Source organism: Sarcophilus harrisii, chromosome 2, assembly GCF_902635505.1.
Source record: "Sarcophilus harrisii chromosome 2, mSarHar1.11, whole genome shotgun sequence".
Lineage (NCBI taxonomy): Eukaryota > Metazoa > Chordata > Mammalia > Dasyuromorphia > Dasyuridae > Sarcophilus > Sarcophilus harrisii.
In genome coordinates this window covers 321,537,904-321,556,706 of record NC_045427.1, presented here as the reverse complement: position 1 = coordinate 321,556,706, position 18,803 = coordinate 321,537,904, and the positions used below count along the sequence as shown (strand labels likewise).

At 33.0% G+C, this 18,803-nt stretch overlaps 1 protein-coding gene across 1 annotated transcript in view; it reads right to left on the bottom strand.

Moving 5' to 3' along the window:
- Positions 1-17,164, bottom strand: part of SYNE2 (spectrin repeat containing nuclear envelope protein 2) — a 297,544-nt gene extending 280,380 nt beyond the window's left edge. Inside the window, exons 1-5 of the mRNA XM_023502825.2 lie at positions 17,081-17,164; positions 14,294-14,475; positions 13,155-13,351; positions 3,750-3,850; positions 234-335 (exon numbers count right to left, since the gene is read on the bottom strand). Coding sequence (XP_023358593.2) covers positions 234-335; positions 3,750-3,850; positions 13,155-13,351; positions 14,294-14,343 — 450 coding nt within the window. The 5' untranslated portion in view covers positions 14,344-14,475; positions 17,081-17,164. The remainder of the gene's footprint in view (positions 1-233; positions 336-3,749; positions 3,851-13,154; positions 13,352-14,293; positions 14,476-17,080) is intronic.
- Between the last annotated feature and the right edge of the window lie 1,639 nt (positions 17,165-18,803).

The window sequence follows — 18,803 nt, the reverse complement described above, 5'->3', positions numbered from 1 at the left end:
GAATGTATGGAACATGTGATGACCTCATTAATACTTTTATTAATCTTCTGAGCCTTGTAGACATTTAATCAGTGCTTCATAATCAATTCTGCAATGTTTTTCTGAGGAAACAAAACTCTGAGATCAGGATAGAATTTTATATTTAAATAATTTTACTCTGTGAATACTTTTCATCAATCTATTCAATACAATAAGCTTCCTCAAATATGGTTGAAATCAATGTTTGCACTTACTTGAGATTTTTTAAAGTATGTCTCCTTCTCTGACTCCATTTGTAACTCATGCAACTTTTTTTCTTGTGAAATCAACCAGACTGTGGCATCTTTCACCTTTTCCTAATGGCCAGAACAAGAAGAAAACACGTTAGTCAAAGAATGGAATAGTCATTAAATATATGGTAAAATGATGATATCAACTAGTCCTCAAAAAATCCTTAACTATTAAGAACCATATAAAAAAGTAATCTCAATGATTAATGCAAATCATTAAGAAATGCAAATCAAAACAACTCTAATGTTTTAACTCACTTTGAAAATCAGCAAAGATATTAAAAGTTAGAAATAACAATATTAGAGGGGTTGTGGCACACTAGTGCACTGTGGACAGAACTGTGAATTGGAAATATTTTAGAGTCATACAAATAAAGTCACTATAATTTGCATATCTTTGACCTAAAGATTCCACTTATACTATACTTATACTCTGAAGAGGGCATTAATAGAGAAGGAAGTTCCCATATACAGCAAAATATGCATAGCAGCATTTTTTGTAGTAGCAAAGAATTAGAAATGAAGGGGGGATGCCCATCAACTAGGGGAAATGGCTTAAGAAATGGTGGGCTGAATATAATAGAACATTATTGTGTTAATATAATAGAACATTATTGTGTTAAAAAGTGCTTAGCACATAGCCTGATAAATGTGGAAATATGTAATGTTCTTGGTTTGGTTTTCTGGGGGTCTCTGGGGCAGCCTTCTTTTCAGCAGAGTAATCACCAGAAGAATAGCCAGCTATTAAAGTCCAAATCCTTTATTCTTTCTTTCAAAGTTTTGTCTCCTTTCCTGGGGCCCAGTTAGCTTTCTTAAAGGTTTTCCCGAGTCTTGGTTTCAGTGGAGAAAATGCAGGAGAACAAGTCTGCCACCACAGGTTGTGAGATGGGAATGAATGAATCTGAGTCCAAGGGCTTGTGCTTCAGCCTCCAGTCTGCTTGTCTTCCCTAGCTCTGAATCTGGCTGAGGCTCCCAGCTTATATGCTCTACACTAAGTATAAACCAATCATCATATCACTAGAAAACCATTATTTGTTGTAAGATTAAATCAATCATACTGAACTAGAGAACTATTAATCACCATGCTAAATTAGATAACCATTGTCTCATCAATTCCACTGACTTAACACCTTGTAAGAATCCTTGCTTCAGAGTTTTGGCCCATAAAAGAAATATGTTTAGAAGAATTGCCCATGTTTAACCTATATTGGATTTACTTGCTGTCTAGAGAAAGGGGGAGATGGGGAGGAAGTTTGGAAAACAAAGTTTTTTCAGGGTGAATATTGAAAACTATCTTCAAGGACAGGTAGATGTCACAGTTAATAGAGCATTGGCCCGGAAGTCAGGAGGCCCTAAGTTCAAATCTGGCCTCAGACACTTAATACTTCCTATCTATATGACCCTAGGCAAGTCACTTAACCCCAATTGCCTAAGCAAAAAAAAAGAAAGAAAGAAAAAAGAAAAAGAAAAAAAAACTCACAACTATCTTTGCATGTATTTTGAAAAATAAAAAGCTATTATTATAAAAATATGTTTTTAAAAGTTCTTAGCACTGTCTAGCACATAGTAGGTAGGTGCTTAATAAATGTTTATTGATAGTAAAAATTATCAATATGATAAATACAGAATTCAGAATGCACTTTGGATCAATTTATGAAGTTCTTTTCAAATTTTACTTTACTGAGAAAACTGAGACCATTTGCTATGAGTTCTCTATTTTCCCCTTATTGACCCTCTTCACAAACACATATACTTTCTTCCAACCTTTGATAATGATGAGGTGAGCCTCCTCACTACCAAGGTACAGGTATCCTTGATCCCAACCCCTCTGTTGCTTCCAGCATATAACTCCTCAATTAAGCAAGTCCCCTTTCTCAACAACTACTATTGTCTCTTAAATATCTTATATTTATTATTCATATATTCTTATATATAAATTATATATATATATGTATAATTATATATGTACTTGGCAACTTCTTCCATCCTCAACAGAATGTAAGCTCCTTGATAGTAGGAATTAATTTAATTCTTTGTACTGGTTTCCTCAGTACCTAGAAATTAAGCATTTTAAAAATTTATTAACTGATTGATTGATTGAACTATTTAGGTAATCCCAAACAAATATTCTGAGCTCTTAGTACCCAATATGAGCTGGCTTGGATATTTTGATTTTTCTAGGTATAATATATTTGCATTTGCTTATATCCGAAGACAGAGTCCATATTTTGGCAGCATCAGAAAAAGGTACTTTTTATTTTTTACTTTCCTAGCCTTTATTCTCTTTAATGCAAAAGATTTTTTTCCTATTAAGCCAAAATAGCTCTTCTCTCATTCTACCCCGCATAATGAACAATTAAATTTTATTTTCTCATCCAGATTTTATTTCCAAAAAATTTATTAGAAAATCAAGGAGATAGCAGTTGCCCAATAGATCAGAAATGATTGAAATGAACTACAGAGTAAATTCAGCTTGTGTTTCTCTTCCATATCCAGACAAGCCTCTGGCTTAATATATTGTTGGTCTTCTTCGAGAATGAAGGACAAATAACATGTCATCAGAGAGATGATGCCATGACATGCAGGAGAATTGGATTTATGTGATGGAGAGCTTTGCAAGGTCATCTGCCTCACTTTCTCTTCCAGAGACATCTGGGTCCAATGACCGGATACAGATCAGAATATGGCTCTGAATGCAATGGGAGGCTTTGACCTTTTTAATCTAAGGTCTTCAAGAGGTCTCTATATGACTGAGGCTGCACCCTTCAGTGATTTAAGGTAGATAGCAATTGAAGCAAAGAATCTCTTCTTTCATTTAATACAAAAATAAAATCTAAATAAATAAACACTGCAGCTTCATTCAAGCTGAGAACTGTTGAAGATCATGGCTTAATATATATAATATATATATACAAAATGGTGATTAGCAAAATATAAGTTTCAAAATATACAAGGTATGTTAAATGTGGTTAAATATCTGGGGAAAATATTATTAGCAACTTATAAGTGTACCTATACTTTCATTTATCTAAATGAAGAGTTCTTAACTCTTTTGTGTCATAGACTCCTTTGGAAATCTGGTAAAGACTATGAATCCTTTTTGAGAATACTATTTTTTAAATGCAGAAAATATAATACAAAGAATTACAAAGGAAATCAATTATAATTAAATAGTTATCAAAATATATTTTCCAAAGTTCTCACATGCCAGATTAAGATCTCCTGATCTAAAATGAAATCAAAAAGAGAATGGAAGGAATCTCAGTGTAATACTCCTTTCAGCCCTGTGAAGTTTCAACTTCATAATTATGTTTCTGATTGACAGGTATGACAAAAGAAACAGTCAAATTACTAAACAATACTATAATGTTAATTTTCAAGACAACTTGATGCAAGAATAACAAAGAAATGTTTTGACAGTGGAGAGAACTATAAGTAGAGAACAAAATTAACTTTGTTAGAGATAATATAAACAATTACCTGAACTTCATCTCCAGCCACAGGTAAATCTTTGGAATACTGCAGAAACTGGGCCACATAGGTCATGATTGATTTTTCATCTGGGTTGATAACATCAACATCTGCAAAACAAATCATTCTATTAGTTATGTTATCATTTCCAGTTTGATTATAAAATTTATTATAGTTATTATGTAACTTTATGAGTACAAATTGAAATGTGATTTTAACTTTATTTTTCTTGCTTTTTCAAACTATATGTTTTACATGATTTCACATGTATAATTGTTATCATTTTACTTGTCTTCTCAATGGGTGGGGAAGAAGTGGGAGGTAGGGAGAGAATCTGGAATTTAAAAAGAATGTTAAAAATAAATAAATAACATTTAAAAATTTTTTTTCAACAAAAATAAAAGTCACCACATATTTGTTTAACAATAATTCACAAACCAGAATAGATTATATCATATAGCAACCTCAACAATAATCCCAAAATATTCCTCACCCTGAGAGTCTCTGGCAGCCTGCCAACATTAGAAGTTCTAAGCTACAAATAGTATATCAGAGCCAAGAGTGGCAGAAGGCAAAGACTTTCTTGGCTTGCAAAGGCTGGGAAACCAGAAAGTGGTAGATTGGAAAAGTAAAAAACATATTCCTTTGAAATTCATTATTTTTAATGTGTGATGATTTGGAAACACATTAAGCTGAGATTTACCATTGCTCAGTTATTCTCAAACAATAAAAATTAGGGGAATGGTATGCCAAAATAGTCATTTGCCTATTTCCAAGTAGAGAAGCTAAATATAACTATGTCTGAATGTACTTTTTTATTTCAAAATTCAGTTTTTAATAAAATGCATTAATTTCCCTAAATATTGTCCTAGGATTTGGAAGGAACTTATAAAATGTATGAGTGGGTTAATTTCAATGAAAATTACCAGAGAGCTGTTGATGCTTTGGTTCCAAGCTATAGCTCAACTGAAAGACTCTTTGGGCCTGATTTTACAGATGCTAAAAAAGCTTTGCTGAACCCTCAAATTAAACTAAGATTGTACTCTTTTAAAATGCACATACTCTAGAGAATAGGCAAATGACTTCTATAAGTCATTAATTTTCCTCATCTCTAAAATAAAATTTTAAAAAATAGAATGGAAAATATGCTCCCAGCTTTAAATTGTCTAATACTACAGTAAGCCATTAAGTATGATTAACATTCTAATGTGAATTAGACTAGATCCCTTGTAATATAACAGCAAGTTGAGGGAAGGTTTGAATGAAAGATATTGGAGAGATAGTCAAAGCATCGTGGCATATGTAGCAAGAAAACCTTGGTCAGGGAATAAGCTACATGATTCCTTGAGTCCTTAGAGAAAAAAGATAGGGTAGAGAGGAGGGAAACAGGGTTGGAGAGTACCTAAGACAAACTACAACACAATGTTGTCCAAGGATCTGGCCTGCTGGATTATTCCTAATAAACATAGTAGGTGTTTAGTGGGTGACAGTGAGTCATAAGATTTTCACTGCTGGGGGAGCAAATTCTATGATGGCTTGCAGAGTCAATTTAAAGACTTTATAATTCCTTCAAGGGAACAATTCTATGTGTTGTTCCTTCCCCATATCCTACATGAGGTTTGACTCTGGAGATATGGCAATTCTTTAACATCACCCCTAATGTCAGATCCAAAAAGTGTCTTGGACCTAATAGTTCAGGCAGTGTAGGTATGAAATGCTTCCCTGCTTGAAATAAGAAGTCATTACCCAGGAGCTTATTTGTAGAAATCAGAAGAAGAGAACCTTAGAATCTAACTCAAGATAGAGACAAAAGGATTTCGGCATTTATATTGATGGTATTATTAGATAAATACCAAAACATACTTAGGAGATTCTTTGAAATTCCTACAGAATAGCAAAACTAATATCCGAAGAATTCCTGGATCTTTCCCTACATCCTGAAGGTATTTCTGTTCAGTAATTTTCCAGTCATGTCTGACTCTTCATGACCCCATTTGGGGTTTTCTTGGCAATTATCCTAGACTGGTTTGCCATTTCTTTCTCCAGTTCATTTTACAGATAAGAAAATTGAGACAAACAGAATTAAGTGAGTGGTCAGCATCACACAGCTAGTAAGAATGTGAGGCCAGATTTGAATTCAGGAAGCTGAGTCTTTCTGGCACTCCTGTGCCACTTAGCTGCCCCTGGAGCTAGAACCATCACATACATGCTTGTGTCCTCCAAGTAGAGTGTGAGGTTCTTAGAAGTTAGGATTTTGTTTACTTTTCTATTTGTATCCCTAATACTTAACATGGTAAGCCCTTCAGAGATGATTTTCCATCTGTAAAATGCAAATAATAATCATTTAAAGGTTCCAGGGCTGTTTTGAAAATAAGTTTTGCACAACTTAAAGCATGATATAAATACTAATTATTGTCATAATTATTACTATTTTCATTGTTTTCCTTCATTCAGTCATCCTTTGTTAGCTCAGATCTTTGAAGCTATCTTGTCTAACCTAGACATTCCACTCAAATGAAATAACTAGAACTCATTCTAGACCATAAAGCTAAAGTAGTGGGAACAATGAATAAATTATGTGTACTCTTTTGCTCTCCCAAGATATGTTGTTCAAAAGAATTATCACAGTTTACAGGGAGGAGGGGAAGTATCACTTAATCTAAGTATACTAATACTGAAAAACAATTAGAAGATCTCAGAGATAAACAATTATGCCAGTTTCACAAGTTTACTCATTTTTGAAACTACAAATGATGGAGGCAGATAAATATCTCAACAACCTTACAAAAGCTTTTGGGTCAAGAGATGACTCACACATTCACGATGACTACTATGTTTGTATTACATTAGTAATTAATGTTGCATTTCAAATGACTGAGTTAACTGGTCCTCACACTGTGTTCATTGTAGTGAACCAAGAACTATCATTTATGCAATAAGAAAATTACCTCTTTTAGATTATTTTATTAGTTTCTTAATTGTCTGAAGAGTCAAAAAATATTAAATTATATTATAACTAAATGAAGATTTAGAAATAAAGAATTAGGACAGAAAAAAACTACAATGAAAATGGAAAGAATATGGGACAAAAGGAGGGAAGAGAAAAGAAGAGGAAGAAATGAGATAAAAGAAGAAAAACTAAATATATTACTCAAAGGAAAAGTTTTTGGTAAAAAATACTAAATAAATAAAAGAATCAATAAAATGAACTAACCCCCCCACCCCCCCTTCACTATCCCCTGAACAGGATCTTGAAAATCATCTCATTTTAAATATTTAGAAGCAACAATACAAATGAAGTAAAAAATAGAATGGATTTCCCACAATTTCACAGATGACAGATAACAGAGTTGAGAGTAGATCCCTGGTTTCTGGATTCCTATTTTATTCTCCAAAAAGCCACATTGCCTCTCTACATTTGTGTTATGTAAAATTATATAAAGAAATCACTAATTCTGACTTTAACTTTAATCTCTAAAATAAATGAAAATAGTAATAAAGATGATAATAATAGCTAGCATTTATATAGTGCTTTAAGGTTTGCAAAGCTTTTTACAAACACCATCTCATAGTATCCTCACAAATCTCTAATCATTTCTCCTAATCCAAAGCCATCCTCTCTAGGTATGCCCTTTCCCATCACATCTTCTCCAGATAATTGCTCTTTGATTATCCTCCCTCTAATCTTCAGCTTCTCCCTTTATATGCCTGTCTCCTCTATCCTTTAAAACCTTTCACTAGTTGTGAATGGATTCAACCATTCTGGAGAGCAATTTAGAACCATACCCAAATGCTTAAGAACACACATATTCTATGACCCAGAAAAATCACTATTAGATCTGTATCCTAAAGAGATAAAAAAAAAAGGATGAGCACTTATATGTACAAAATATTTATAAGTTATTTTTGTGAGGGCAAAGAATTGAAAATTGAGGGGATGCCCATCAACTGAGGAATGGTTGAACAAGTTACAGTATATCATTTTTATGCAGTACTACTGTACTGTAAGAAATGATAAGTAGAATCTCTCAAAAAGACCTATAAAAACTTACATGAACTAAGGCAAAGTGAAATGAGCAGAACTGAGAGAAGGTTGTACATAGTAACAGCAATATTGTACTATGATCAACTATGAATAAGTTAAGTATTCTCAACACAACAATGATCCAAGACAATTCCAAAGAACTTGAAATGAAAAAATGCTATCTAGCTCTAAGAACTGGTGAAATCTGAAAGCAGATGACATCATACTATTTTTTTTATGCTTTTTGGAGGGGTTTTTTGTTTGTGCTTTTTTTTCAGCATGACTAATATGAATTATGTTTTGTATGACTGTACGTGTGTGTGTGTGTGTGTGTGTGTGTGTGTGTGTGTGTGTGTAATTGCTAGCCTTCTCAAGGAAGAGGGAAGGGAAAAAAGAAGGTGGATTTGGAACTCATAATTTTTTTACACGAATTATAAGTATGAAATGTGAAATTGGTAATTTTGTTTATATTAAGTTAATAAGGTTTTATACAAACAAAACCAATATAGTCAAGATTAGAAGGGAAACAAAACTGAAAAAAAAAATTTGTATCCAAGGGTTCAGATAAAGGTTTTATTGTAAAAACATATAATTGATATAAGATTACAAACCATTTTCTAATTGGTAAATGGTCAAAGGATATGAACAGACAATTTTTAGAAAAAGAAATTAAAACCATTTTTAGTCATATGAAAAAATGCTCTAAATCATTATTGATCAGAAAAATACAAATTAAAAGAATTCTGAGGTACTATTACATACCTCTCAGATTGACTAAGATGACAGGAAAAGATAATGATAAATATTGGAGGGGATGTGGGAAAAGTGGGACACTAATACATTGTTGGTAGAGTCCAACCAATTTGGAACTATGCCCAAAGGGCTTTCAAAGTATGCATACCCTTTGATCCAGCAGTGTCTCTATGTATCTGTATCCCAAAGAGACCATAAATAAGGGAAAAGAACTCACACGGGCAAAAATGTTTGTGGTATCCCTTTTTGTAGTGGCAAGGAACTGGAAACTGAGTGGATGTCCATTAGATGGAAAATGGCTGAATAAGTTATGATATATGAATTTTATTGTTCTATAAGAAATGAGCAGAAGGATGATTTCAGAAAGGCCTGGAGAGACATATGTGAACTGATGCTAAATGAAGTGAGTAGTAAAACTAAGAGAACATCGTACACAGTGGCAACAATACTATGTGATGATCAATGCTAGTGAACTTAGTACTTTTTAACAATGAAGTAATTCAGGCCAATTCTAAAGGACTTGTGATGGAGAGAGCCATCTCCATCAAAAAAGACTATGGGGATTGAATGTGGATCACAACATAGTGTTTGCACTTTTTGTCACAGTTTGCTTGCTTTTTCCCCTTCTTTCTCATTTTTTTTTCTTTTTTGATCTCATTTTTCTTGTGCAACATGATAAATGTGGAAATATGTATAAAAGAATTGCACATGTTTAACATATATTGGATTGCTTGCTATTTAGGGGAAAGGTGTGAGAGAAAGAGAGGGAGAAAAACTAGGAACCCAGAATTTTGAATGCTGAATGTTGTTCTGAATGTTGAAAACTATCTCTGTATGTATTTTGAAAATTAAAATCTATTATTAAAAAGAAAAAAAGAATCATAAAAATTAATATTAAAAATTATTTTTATATGTAATTGGGAAAAATACATTATTTTAAAAGGAAAACTTTAGTCTACAGTATCCAAAGCTCTCATCGCTATCATAACCTATTCTCATTGCCTCCACTTCTCATCTCACTCATTCTCAATCCCTTGCAATCCAGTTTCCATGAACAAAAAATATTTCTCTCCAAAGTTACCAATGATTTAATTGCCAAATATGAAGGCTCTATCTCAATATTTATTCTTTCTAACTTCTGCATTTGACAATACTGAGCAGTGCTGCATTTGACAATACTGAGCAGTGCTGCATTTGACACTGCTCACTGTTTTCATGATGCTTTCTCCAAGTTGTCCTCTGGCCACTCTTTGTTTTCCTTTGCTTTATTATTGATCATATTACCTTACCAAAGTGTGTGTGTGTGTGTGTGTGTGTGTGTGTGTGTGTGTGTCTATGTGTAAACCAAGGCTGTGTCCTGAATCCTCTTCTGTCTTTACCCTCTCTTTATAAACTCATTAGCTCCCCACTTTTATATAAATGTATTCATAAATTGATTAAATTAATTACTCAACAACATGATGTCAAAATTTATGTGAATAACATGATACTGAAGTTTCACTTTCTATGCATCAGATTAGAAAAGATGACAAATCTTTTGGAAGAGCTAAGGGAAGACAGAAATACTAATGCACTGTTATAGTAGAGCTCTGAATTGATCCGAAAGTTCTGAAAAACAATTGGAATTATAACAAAAATATTAACAAAATTGTACCTACTCTTTGCCCCAGCTATCCCACTATCAGGCATAGATCCCAAGAAGCACAGAGTTTAAGGAAAGACTTTTTATATATAGAAGCATTTTCATAGAAACATGGAATTTTAGAGATGTAAAGTAAGTCAACAGCCTACTACTCTAACCCATACCAGATAATAAGTCATTAAACTTAATGAAGGTCTTAAAGAACTACAAAGAGAAGATAATACTACATCTAAGCCTTTCATTCTACTTATAGATAACTCTAATTGTTAGGAAGTTTATCTTGACATTAAGCCTAAATTCACTTCTTTGTGACTTTCCCTCATTAAACTTGTCTCTATCTTCTAGGAAGATAAAACAAGTTTATTCCCTCTCTTATGTGACAGTCTTCCAAATATTTGAGGACAGCCATCATGTCCCTCTCATACCTCTTCTCCAGAATAAACATCCCCAATTCTCTCAAATGATCCTCATAAATATCCTTCAGCTTTCCAATTGCCTCCTTTATACACTCTATAGCTCATCAATGTTCTTCTTTAATTATGGGACCTAGAGATGACAAGGTGTGTGTGACAAGGGCAGAGTAAATTAGTACTATCATCATATCCTGGAAGTTATGCTTCTCTTAATACAGCTCAATATTAGCTTTTGGATTGCCACATCATGCAATCTATGAATATATCCAAATCTTCTTCAGAATAACTGTTATCTAACTATATTTTGTAGGAAGAATATTTATTTTTTTATATATATTGGAACCATCCCATTCATAAAGCAAGAAGACTGTCCTTGGGATTTGGTTGGTCCAGAGTGATTAAGATAATAAAAATCCCTATCTATGGGGATTTCACATCCTGGATTTTGGCAGAGTTCTACTTACCTTGTGGAGTAGCTTTATTTTTATACAACTGTATATTTTAAAGATCACAGTACTGATATTACTGATATTAATTTTTCTCAGTAATATTTTTTCCAATTACATGTAAAGATAGTTTTCCATATTCACTTTTATAAGATTTTGAGTTCCAAATTTTTTCCCTCCTTCTTTTCCCTTCCTATTCTTCAAGATGGCACTCTGATATAAGCTATACATATACATTTCTATTAAAAATATTTCCACATTCATTATATTGTGAAAAAAGAAACGAGAACAATAAAAGAAAAACTATGAGAAAGAAAAAAAAGTAAAAATTGTATATTTCGAACTAAGACTTCATAGTTCTTTCTCTGGGATGTGGATAGCATTCTTCAACATGTTTTTTGGAATTATTTTGGATCATTGTATTGCTGAGAAGAGCTAAGTTAATCATAGTTGATCTTCACACAACATTGCTGTTACTGTGTACATTGTTCTCTTAGTTCTACTCACCTCACTCAGCATCAGTTCATGTGAGTCTTTCCAGGTTTCTACCTGTTCACAATTTTTTTATACCACAATAGTATTCCATTGCATTCATATACCACAACTTGTTCAGTTACTCCCCGATTGATGGGTATCCCTTCAATTTCTAATTCTTTACTATCACAAAAAGAACTGCTATAAATATTTTTGTACATGTTAAGTCCTTTTCCCTTTTTTTATGATTTCTTTGGGACACAGACCTAGTGATAGTATTACTGAATCAAAGGGTATATACACTTTGATTGTCCTTTGGACACAGTATGATATCTAAACCAGCATTAATGCCCTAGAGAATTCAGAGTTGAGAGAAAGAGCACTATTTGTTTTTAGTAATTACATTCTTTTAGTTCTTTTGTTATAAAAAGTCATTTTTATTTATTTTGTGTTTCAAAAGTGTTTTGTTACAGTGTCAAGCCTGATTCTCTGGCATTGATCCTAGAACAAAACATTGTGCATGCCTTCTCAATCTTATACTTGTAAAGCTAATTTTTTTGTATCCAAGGGTAAGACTACATTTATCACTACTGAATTCCATTTTAGTAGCATCAGACCAAAGCCATCATTGCCTAAAGCAATGTTCTACAAATAAGGGCCACTAAGCCCTACATGAGGATTCCTACAGGCCACATGCTGATTCTGTGCTTTATTTGTATTTTATTGTATTCTTAATTGTTAAGGACCATGCCTAAGTGAAGGGGCAGGTCAATTCTCTGAGAGCTCCACAGTGAACCATAACACTTGAAGGAGTTGCAAAGCAGCCTTTACTGACACAGGTGTTCCTTGTGGATTGGGAATGAAATAAATTGGAGGCAAAAGGGAAGAGGAGAGAAGTCAAGAGAATGCAACTGCCTTTCAGTCTCCTTGTATCATCATCACCCTCTCACATGAAGAGAACCATTCTACAGGTCTGAGTTAGACCTCCAGCAGCCACTGGCAAGGGTCTCCCATATCACAATATTAACTGTTTTGTAAAAACATTTCAGATTCACGTGGGCTTCATACAACCATGTGTTTGATACCTCTGCTTTAGACTATCAGGATCTTTTAGGATCTTGACCCATTCTTCCTGTGTGATAAATCTCTCTCCCAATTTGATGCCATTTGCAAATTCAATAGGCATGTCATCCATTCCTTTATCCAAGACATTAACAAGAAAATAAAACAACACTGAGCCAAGCACAAATCTCTGCAGTACTACAGTGAAAACTTCCTGGAAGATTGGAATTGAACCATATATCACTCCTCGCTCTTTGTGCTTCAAGTAACCAGGGCCTCTTCCATGCCATGATGAGGCATTTGGTTGGAAGACTCTAAAATTATTGAAGTTTAAAAGCCAGAGTGAAAGCTGGTTTTTATTTTAACGATCAATAAATGGTCCAAGTGAATCCTCCACTTTCCTAAATATTATTACTGCTATTTCTCTCAAATATAAATGATTTTGCTATGATATTCATGAAAATTGTCAACCAAGATGTGGAAGGGCCATGACCTACATAAGTGGATGGTATATCTGTACCATGAGTTAGGATTTCACAGAAGTTAGGATTTAAAAAGAAAAAGAATTATAGGGTAATAAAGAGAAGAGAGATCATTTACCTTCTGGATCCAACAGTCTGGGGATGTTAAGCTCATGTTCTGCAATCCTGAATGCTTCTTTTAGATTGTCTCTGCTGGATCTACCCTTTACGCTGTCCATGTTAATTAAGTCTGGTCTCAAAGCATGAATAATAGCTAAAAAAGCCATCCCATTTCTCCAGCTTGATTTGAAATCTGTAACATTCACATATCCATGCCTATTACAGACAGAAAAGAAAATATGACAAATGTTTTTATAAAACTTTATTAGAACATTTTCCATTCTAATCAATAGTAAATAAAATGAAGAATCATATTATTATTTATAGGAACAATATAAACTGTTCTAGGGGAAAGTCTATTTGGCTTGTATCTTGGGTAATGCAACTGTGAGGTTTGATGAGGCCCAGGATTAATCATCAATCAAACAATATTTATTAAGTGCCTAGTATGTAACAGATACTTTGCTAAGGACTAGGGATACCAAAAAAAAGTTAAAGATAGTTCCTGCTCTCAAGGAGCTTACACAAAAGCTCCGTTGTAGGATGGGCCTGACAAGTAATTTAAATTCAGTTTTTAAGCTAAATACAAATACTTAGGTGAAATGATAGTTAAGAATAGAAACTATACTTAACCTTAACATGAAAAGGATATATCATCACCATATATGAATAACTTGGTCAGTGGCAAGAGCCTAAAAGAATAAAGGAACCCAATTCTACACTAGTTGTCTTATTTGATGCCCTTAGGTAACTGGGAAGCCAAGGTCAAACTGGATTAAGATCACCAAAAAGCCCCAGGAATCCAGGAACTATGGCTTAATTCTTAGTCCTTCAACCCACCAAGTTGACAAATTCCAGTTTAATTCTAGGACTAATTCACGAGGATAAAGAATAGAAACTGCCACCTAATTGCTGGTCATTCTTTTATCCATCAAAAAGCAAACCAGGCTATCTAAGCTCAAATCTGGATGAAAGGAGGGATCGCATGGTGATAAAGAGAAACAACACATTCTCATTATAAGATAGAAAAATCAGCCTCCATGAGAACTGCTTTCAATCACCTTCAAATTTTGACCTAAAGGAGTTGTAAATGCTGAGTAAGCTTCAATTTATACCAGAATCTGCAGTAATTACAGCAGATCATAGAAAGTAACTTACATAGTACACTGTTCCTGGGCCCATAAGAGAAGGGCCTTCTTTGCTGACATCTTCCATCTAGCCTGTGCTCTAGAGCGTTTCTTAGGAGGAGGTCCTGAAGTTTGAGATAAGTCTACAACACTCACACAATCCAAAGAAGGTTGATTGTAATTGCAAGAAAGAATCCAAGCCAGTTCTTCAATCTATGGAAAGAAGAATCCAAAGTTAATGTTCAATGAATAAAGGTTTTGAAAACTAGAAATTGGAAATAACTGAAGAGTTTTATAAAACCTATTCTTATGTCAAGAGCAAGTCAGATAATGAAAGAAAATATTACAAATATCAAGTAAATGTTCTATATTTATTTTTTCAGAGCAAATTTGGTTGATCTCAACATTTATTTTCTATTTATTTAATATTTTTCCCAATTACATTCAAAAACAAGAATTTTTTTAACATTTGTTTCTAAAATTTTTGAGTTCTAGGTTCTCTCTCTTATCCTCACTCACAATTAAAAAAGCATTTGTGAAGTTATGCAAAAAATTTCCATAAAAGTCAAGTTGTGAAAAAAAATTAGATTTCCCACCCTAATGAAAATAAAAACCCTCAAGAAAAATTAAGTTAAAAAAAGTTAAAAGAAGACAGAGACACAGAGACACAGAGACACAGAGAGAGAGGAAGAGGAGGAGGAGGAGGAGGAGGAGGAGGAGGAGAGAAAGAAAGAGGGAGAGAGACACTTTCAATCTGTATTCAGACACAATTAGTTCCTTCTCTGAATATGGATAAGATTTTTTATCGTAAGTTTCTCAGAGTAGTCATGGATGATTGTATTGCTGAGAATAGCAAAGTCATTCATAGCTCATCATCCTGGAACATTGCTATTACTTTGCAAACAGAACATTTCATTTTGCTGGAGTTCATGGAGGACTTTTCAGGGTAGTTTTTCTTCCTGAGATCATCCTATTCATCATTTCCCATAGAACAATAATATTCCATCATAAAAACACATCACAGTTTATTCAGTCATTCCCCAATTTGATGGGCATCCCCTCAATTTCCTTTTTTTTTTTTTTTTTTTTTTTTGCCCTCTGAGCTGCTCTGAATATTTTTGATACGTATAGGTTATTTTCCTTTTTTAAAAATCTCTTTTGGCACTCATGCCAAGGCTTGGCTTATCTCTAACTTAGAATAAACAGAAAGACTTATAATCTCATGCTATAAGAGTTGGAGAAGAATTAAGTCTAGTGAATCCATAGAATTCACTAGATAACTTCTTGACTTTTTTTCTATGTCGTGGACCCTTGGACAGGCTGATGAAATGTATTTCAGAATAATATTTTTAAATGCATAAGATAAAATGTAAAGAATTACAAAAGAAGCCATTTATATTGAAATAAAGATATAAATTTTTTCCTCTCCATGTTCACTGGCCTCCTGAAATTTATTCATAATTCCATCCCCAAGTGAGATCTAATTTATAGACCTGGGATAAGAAGCTCTGCTCTCGTTTGAAAATGTTCTAGATTGGATCTATGTGCAATTGGACATATTGGACCTAATATCATTATCGAAGATATAAATATATGACAATTCACATTTACATAGTATTTTAAGATTTTTTTCCAATTCTAAAAGACAGAAAGACCAAGCATTTTGGGGTTCAAAAATGTGATTTCATTAGAAGTTCCTAGAGTGGAAAAATCCCTCTACTGATGCATATTGGCAACTTTTATGTAACTTACGGTACTAAAGAGTTGCCTGTGGCATTGAAGAGATAAGTGATTTGTCCACAGTATCATAGTTACTGTCAGAGGCAGGTCTTAAACCCATTTCTTCCTGATTCCAAAGCTCTTCTATCTACTCCTGATAGAAGAAGGGCCATTATCTAGATTTTACTGATGAGAAAGCTATGCTCAAAAAGATGAAGTAACTAACCTATGATAACACAGTTATTAAGTATCCAAGTAAGTTATTCAAAGTACATCCCATACTCTTTTCACTAGAATATGATTGTATTTACTAAGCATAAACAGAGTCCCTAGCAATGTATTTAGAAGTTGGGTTTCAGTATTCCAGTTCTTGATGTTCAGTAACTTACTATTACGGGATCTGAAACATATATTATGGCCAAACTAACCCACCATGTTGGTTTAGCGTTAAATTTTGATTTGAAAACAGCTTTAAAAATATTAAATATAGGTGTAGTGGAAAGATCTTTAGACTGAAAAACTATAAATCCTAAGTTTGACTGGATTGCCACTGTGTGACACAGGGTTAAATGACAATTTAGTTAAGTGACTACTTAATTTAGGTAAAATAAGGATAATTTTTTTTGTTACTACCAACCTCACAGAGTTGATGTAAGCCACATAAAAGAGAGCTATTGCTGTCATTGAGCAGCTAGATGGCATAGTAAATAAAGTCAGGAAGATTCATCTTTCTGAGTTCAAATCTGACTTCAGATATTTATGATCTGCCTGATCCTGAGCAAGCCACTTAATTCTATTTATCTGTTTCCTTATCACAAAACAAGCCAAAGAAGAAAATGGCAAACCAGTTCAGTATTTTTTTCCAAAAAGAACCCTCAAACATGACTGAAAACAAATGAACAACAAACAAAATTGTTATTATTATCATTAATAGTAACATTATAGATATCTATTACAACTTTTTAAAATAACAATTTCAAGCACAGTGAAATTTCTCAAGAATGAATTATATTTTTTATTGTATTTCATTGCATTTACTATGTTTCATGAAAGTTATTATTGAAAGGAGATGTATTATGGCACACACCAAAATACTTACATGAAAGTGTAATATAATTGTCCAAATTAGACCAAGAATAATAGATGGATTTCCTTCCACAATATCGGCTACATGAATATTTATAAGCTTGATCTGGGAAAAGAAAAATATGGATTAAAAGAAGAAAATATCTCATAACATGAACCTATTCCCATTATTCAGTTTTACTTTAAGTTTTAAGTTCATACTTACTGATCGTTTCTTCAGAAATGTCAAAGCATGTTCTATGTTACTTCTGCATTGAAAGGTATTAGATCCTTTCTCCCGAGCCTGTCATTTTCAAGGGAAATGTCATTCACAGATAAGAAAGGGTTTTTTTAGAAAAAAAATTATCAACAAAAAACTTTCAATTGCTATTTAAAACCTTACCAATTGTTGGCCTGAGAGTACTTCCAACAGATCAATGAGAACGTGTCCTTTTTTAATATCTGTGAAGAGATCTGTTATGACTGAGGGAGGATTATGCTGAAAACAAGATATGAAAAATTGTTACTTAAACTTTTCAGTTCAAAAATCAAGATCTTTCAGAATCTCAGTGGAAAATAATCAAATAGCTATTTAATAGGGAATCATTTTCTACTAATTTTATTAGAAAACGAAAGCTAAGAGAAATCAACATATTTTATTCATTTCATGGAAAATTTCTAGTAAAGAAAATTCTTTCAGAAATGGATCTAGCATTGATATTGGTGCAAAATATATACTTTTAAGTGCCAATAAAAATCTACAGAATTACATTTATTCATATAGTCATGAAGAAAGACTGCCATATGGAGCTTCCAGACTCCTTTTGAAATTGGAATAATAATAGAAGATAGGTACACATAGGGAGAGACATGTAGAAAATCTGCATTTCATCTATTATATTTCTGTTTACCTAACATAATGAGATCAAGAGAAAAAAGGAAACATTACAATTTTAAATATTTTTAAAATGTCACTATCTGTCAGGGCCAAATGTTCAAAATAAATGCCTTAAAAGGTGACCTTTCCCAGCCCCCCATTTTTTTCTTTATTTTCAAAAATAGCAGGATAAGTTCTATACCCCTCTCTGTCCTCTTTCCTTTCCCACCCTCTCATATGTGGTTTGAACATGAATTACTTTCTTTTGGTGTTAGGAAAAAGAAGCAGAAAAGTTGATGAAAGATCTGTCACAGTCACTTCAGCACCTTTTGTCAAACAAGGCATGCCACAACCTGTCACTAAATCAATATTTGCAAATCTTATCTACTGCAAAAACTAAGGATGATAACAAAACAAAACAAAACAAAAAAAGCCCCTCAGAATTCAGCTTCTTATTGATTTTTTGTCTCTTATCATTTACCTTTGCCAACTGTGAATTTATCCAGCAGGTAAAGGTTTTCTTCTGTGTGTGTTCTTGTTCAGCTATGGAATAAAAGAAAGAAAGCAACAGTTAAAAAGTGAATTGGAAATGACCAATTCTCCAACATAATCTGTTCCAAAGCTTCAAAGTCATTCCACCTTTATATTTTTTACCTGATTCTAAAAGGGACAGAGAAAGTACTATAGAAAATTATTATTATCAGAAAAACCAACTGTTTAAGAAAACCAAAATCTGATGATAATAATGATTTTTTCTAAAGATATTAATAAAGATCATGAAATAGTTGCCATTTAATTTTTTTTTTTAATTTCTATCTGGTCAGTTTCTTATAGGAGACAAAACTCTTTGAATAGAATTTAATTAGCTGAGCCATAGGAC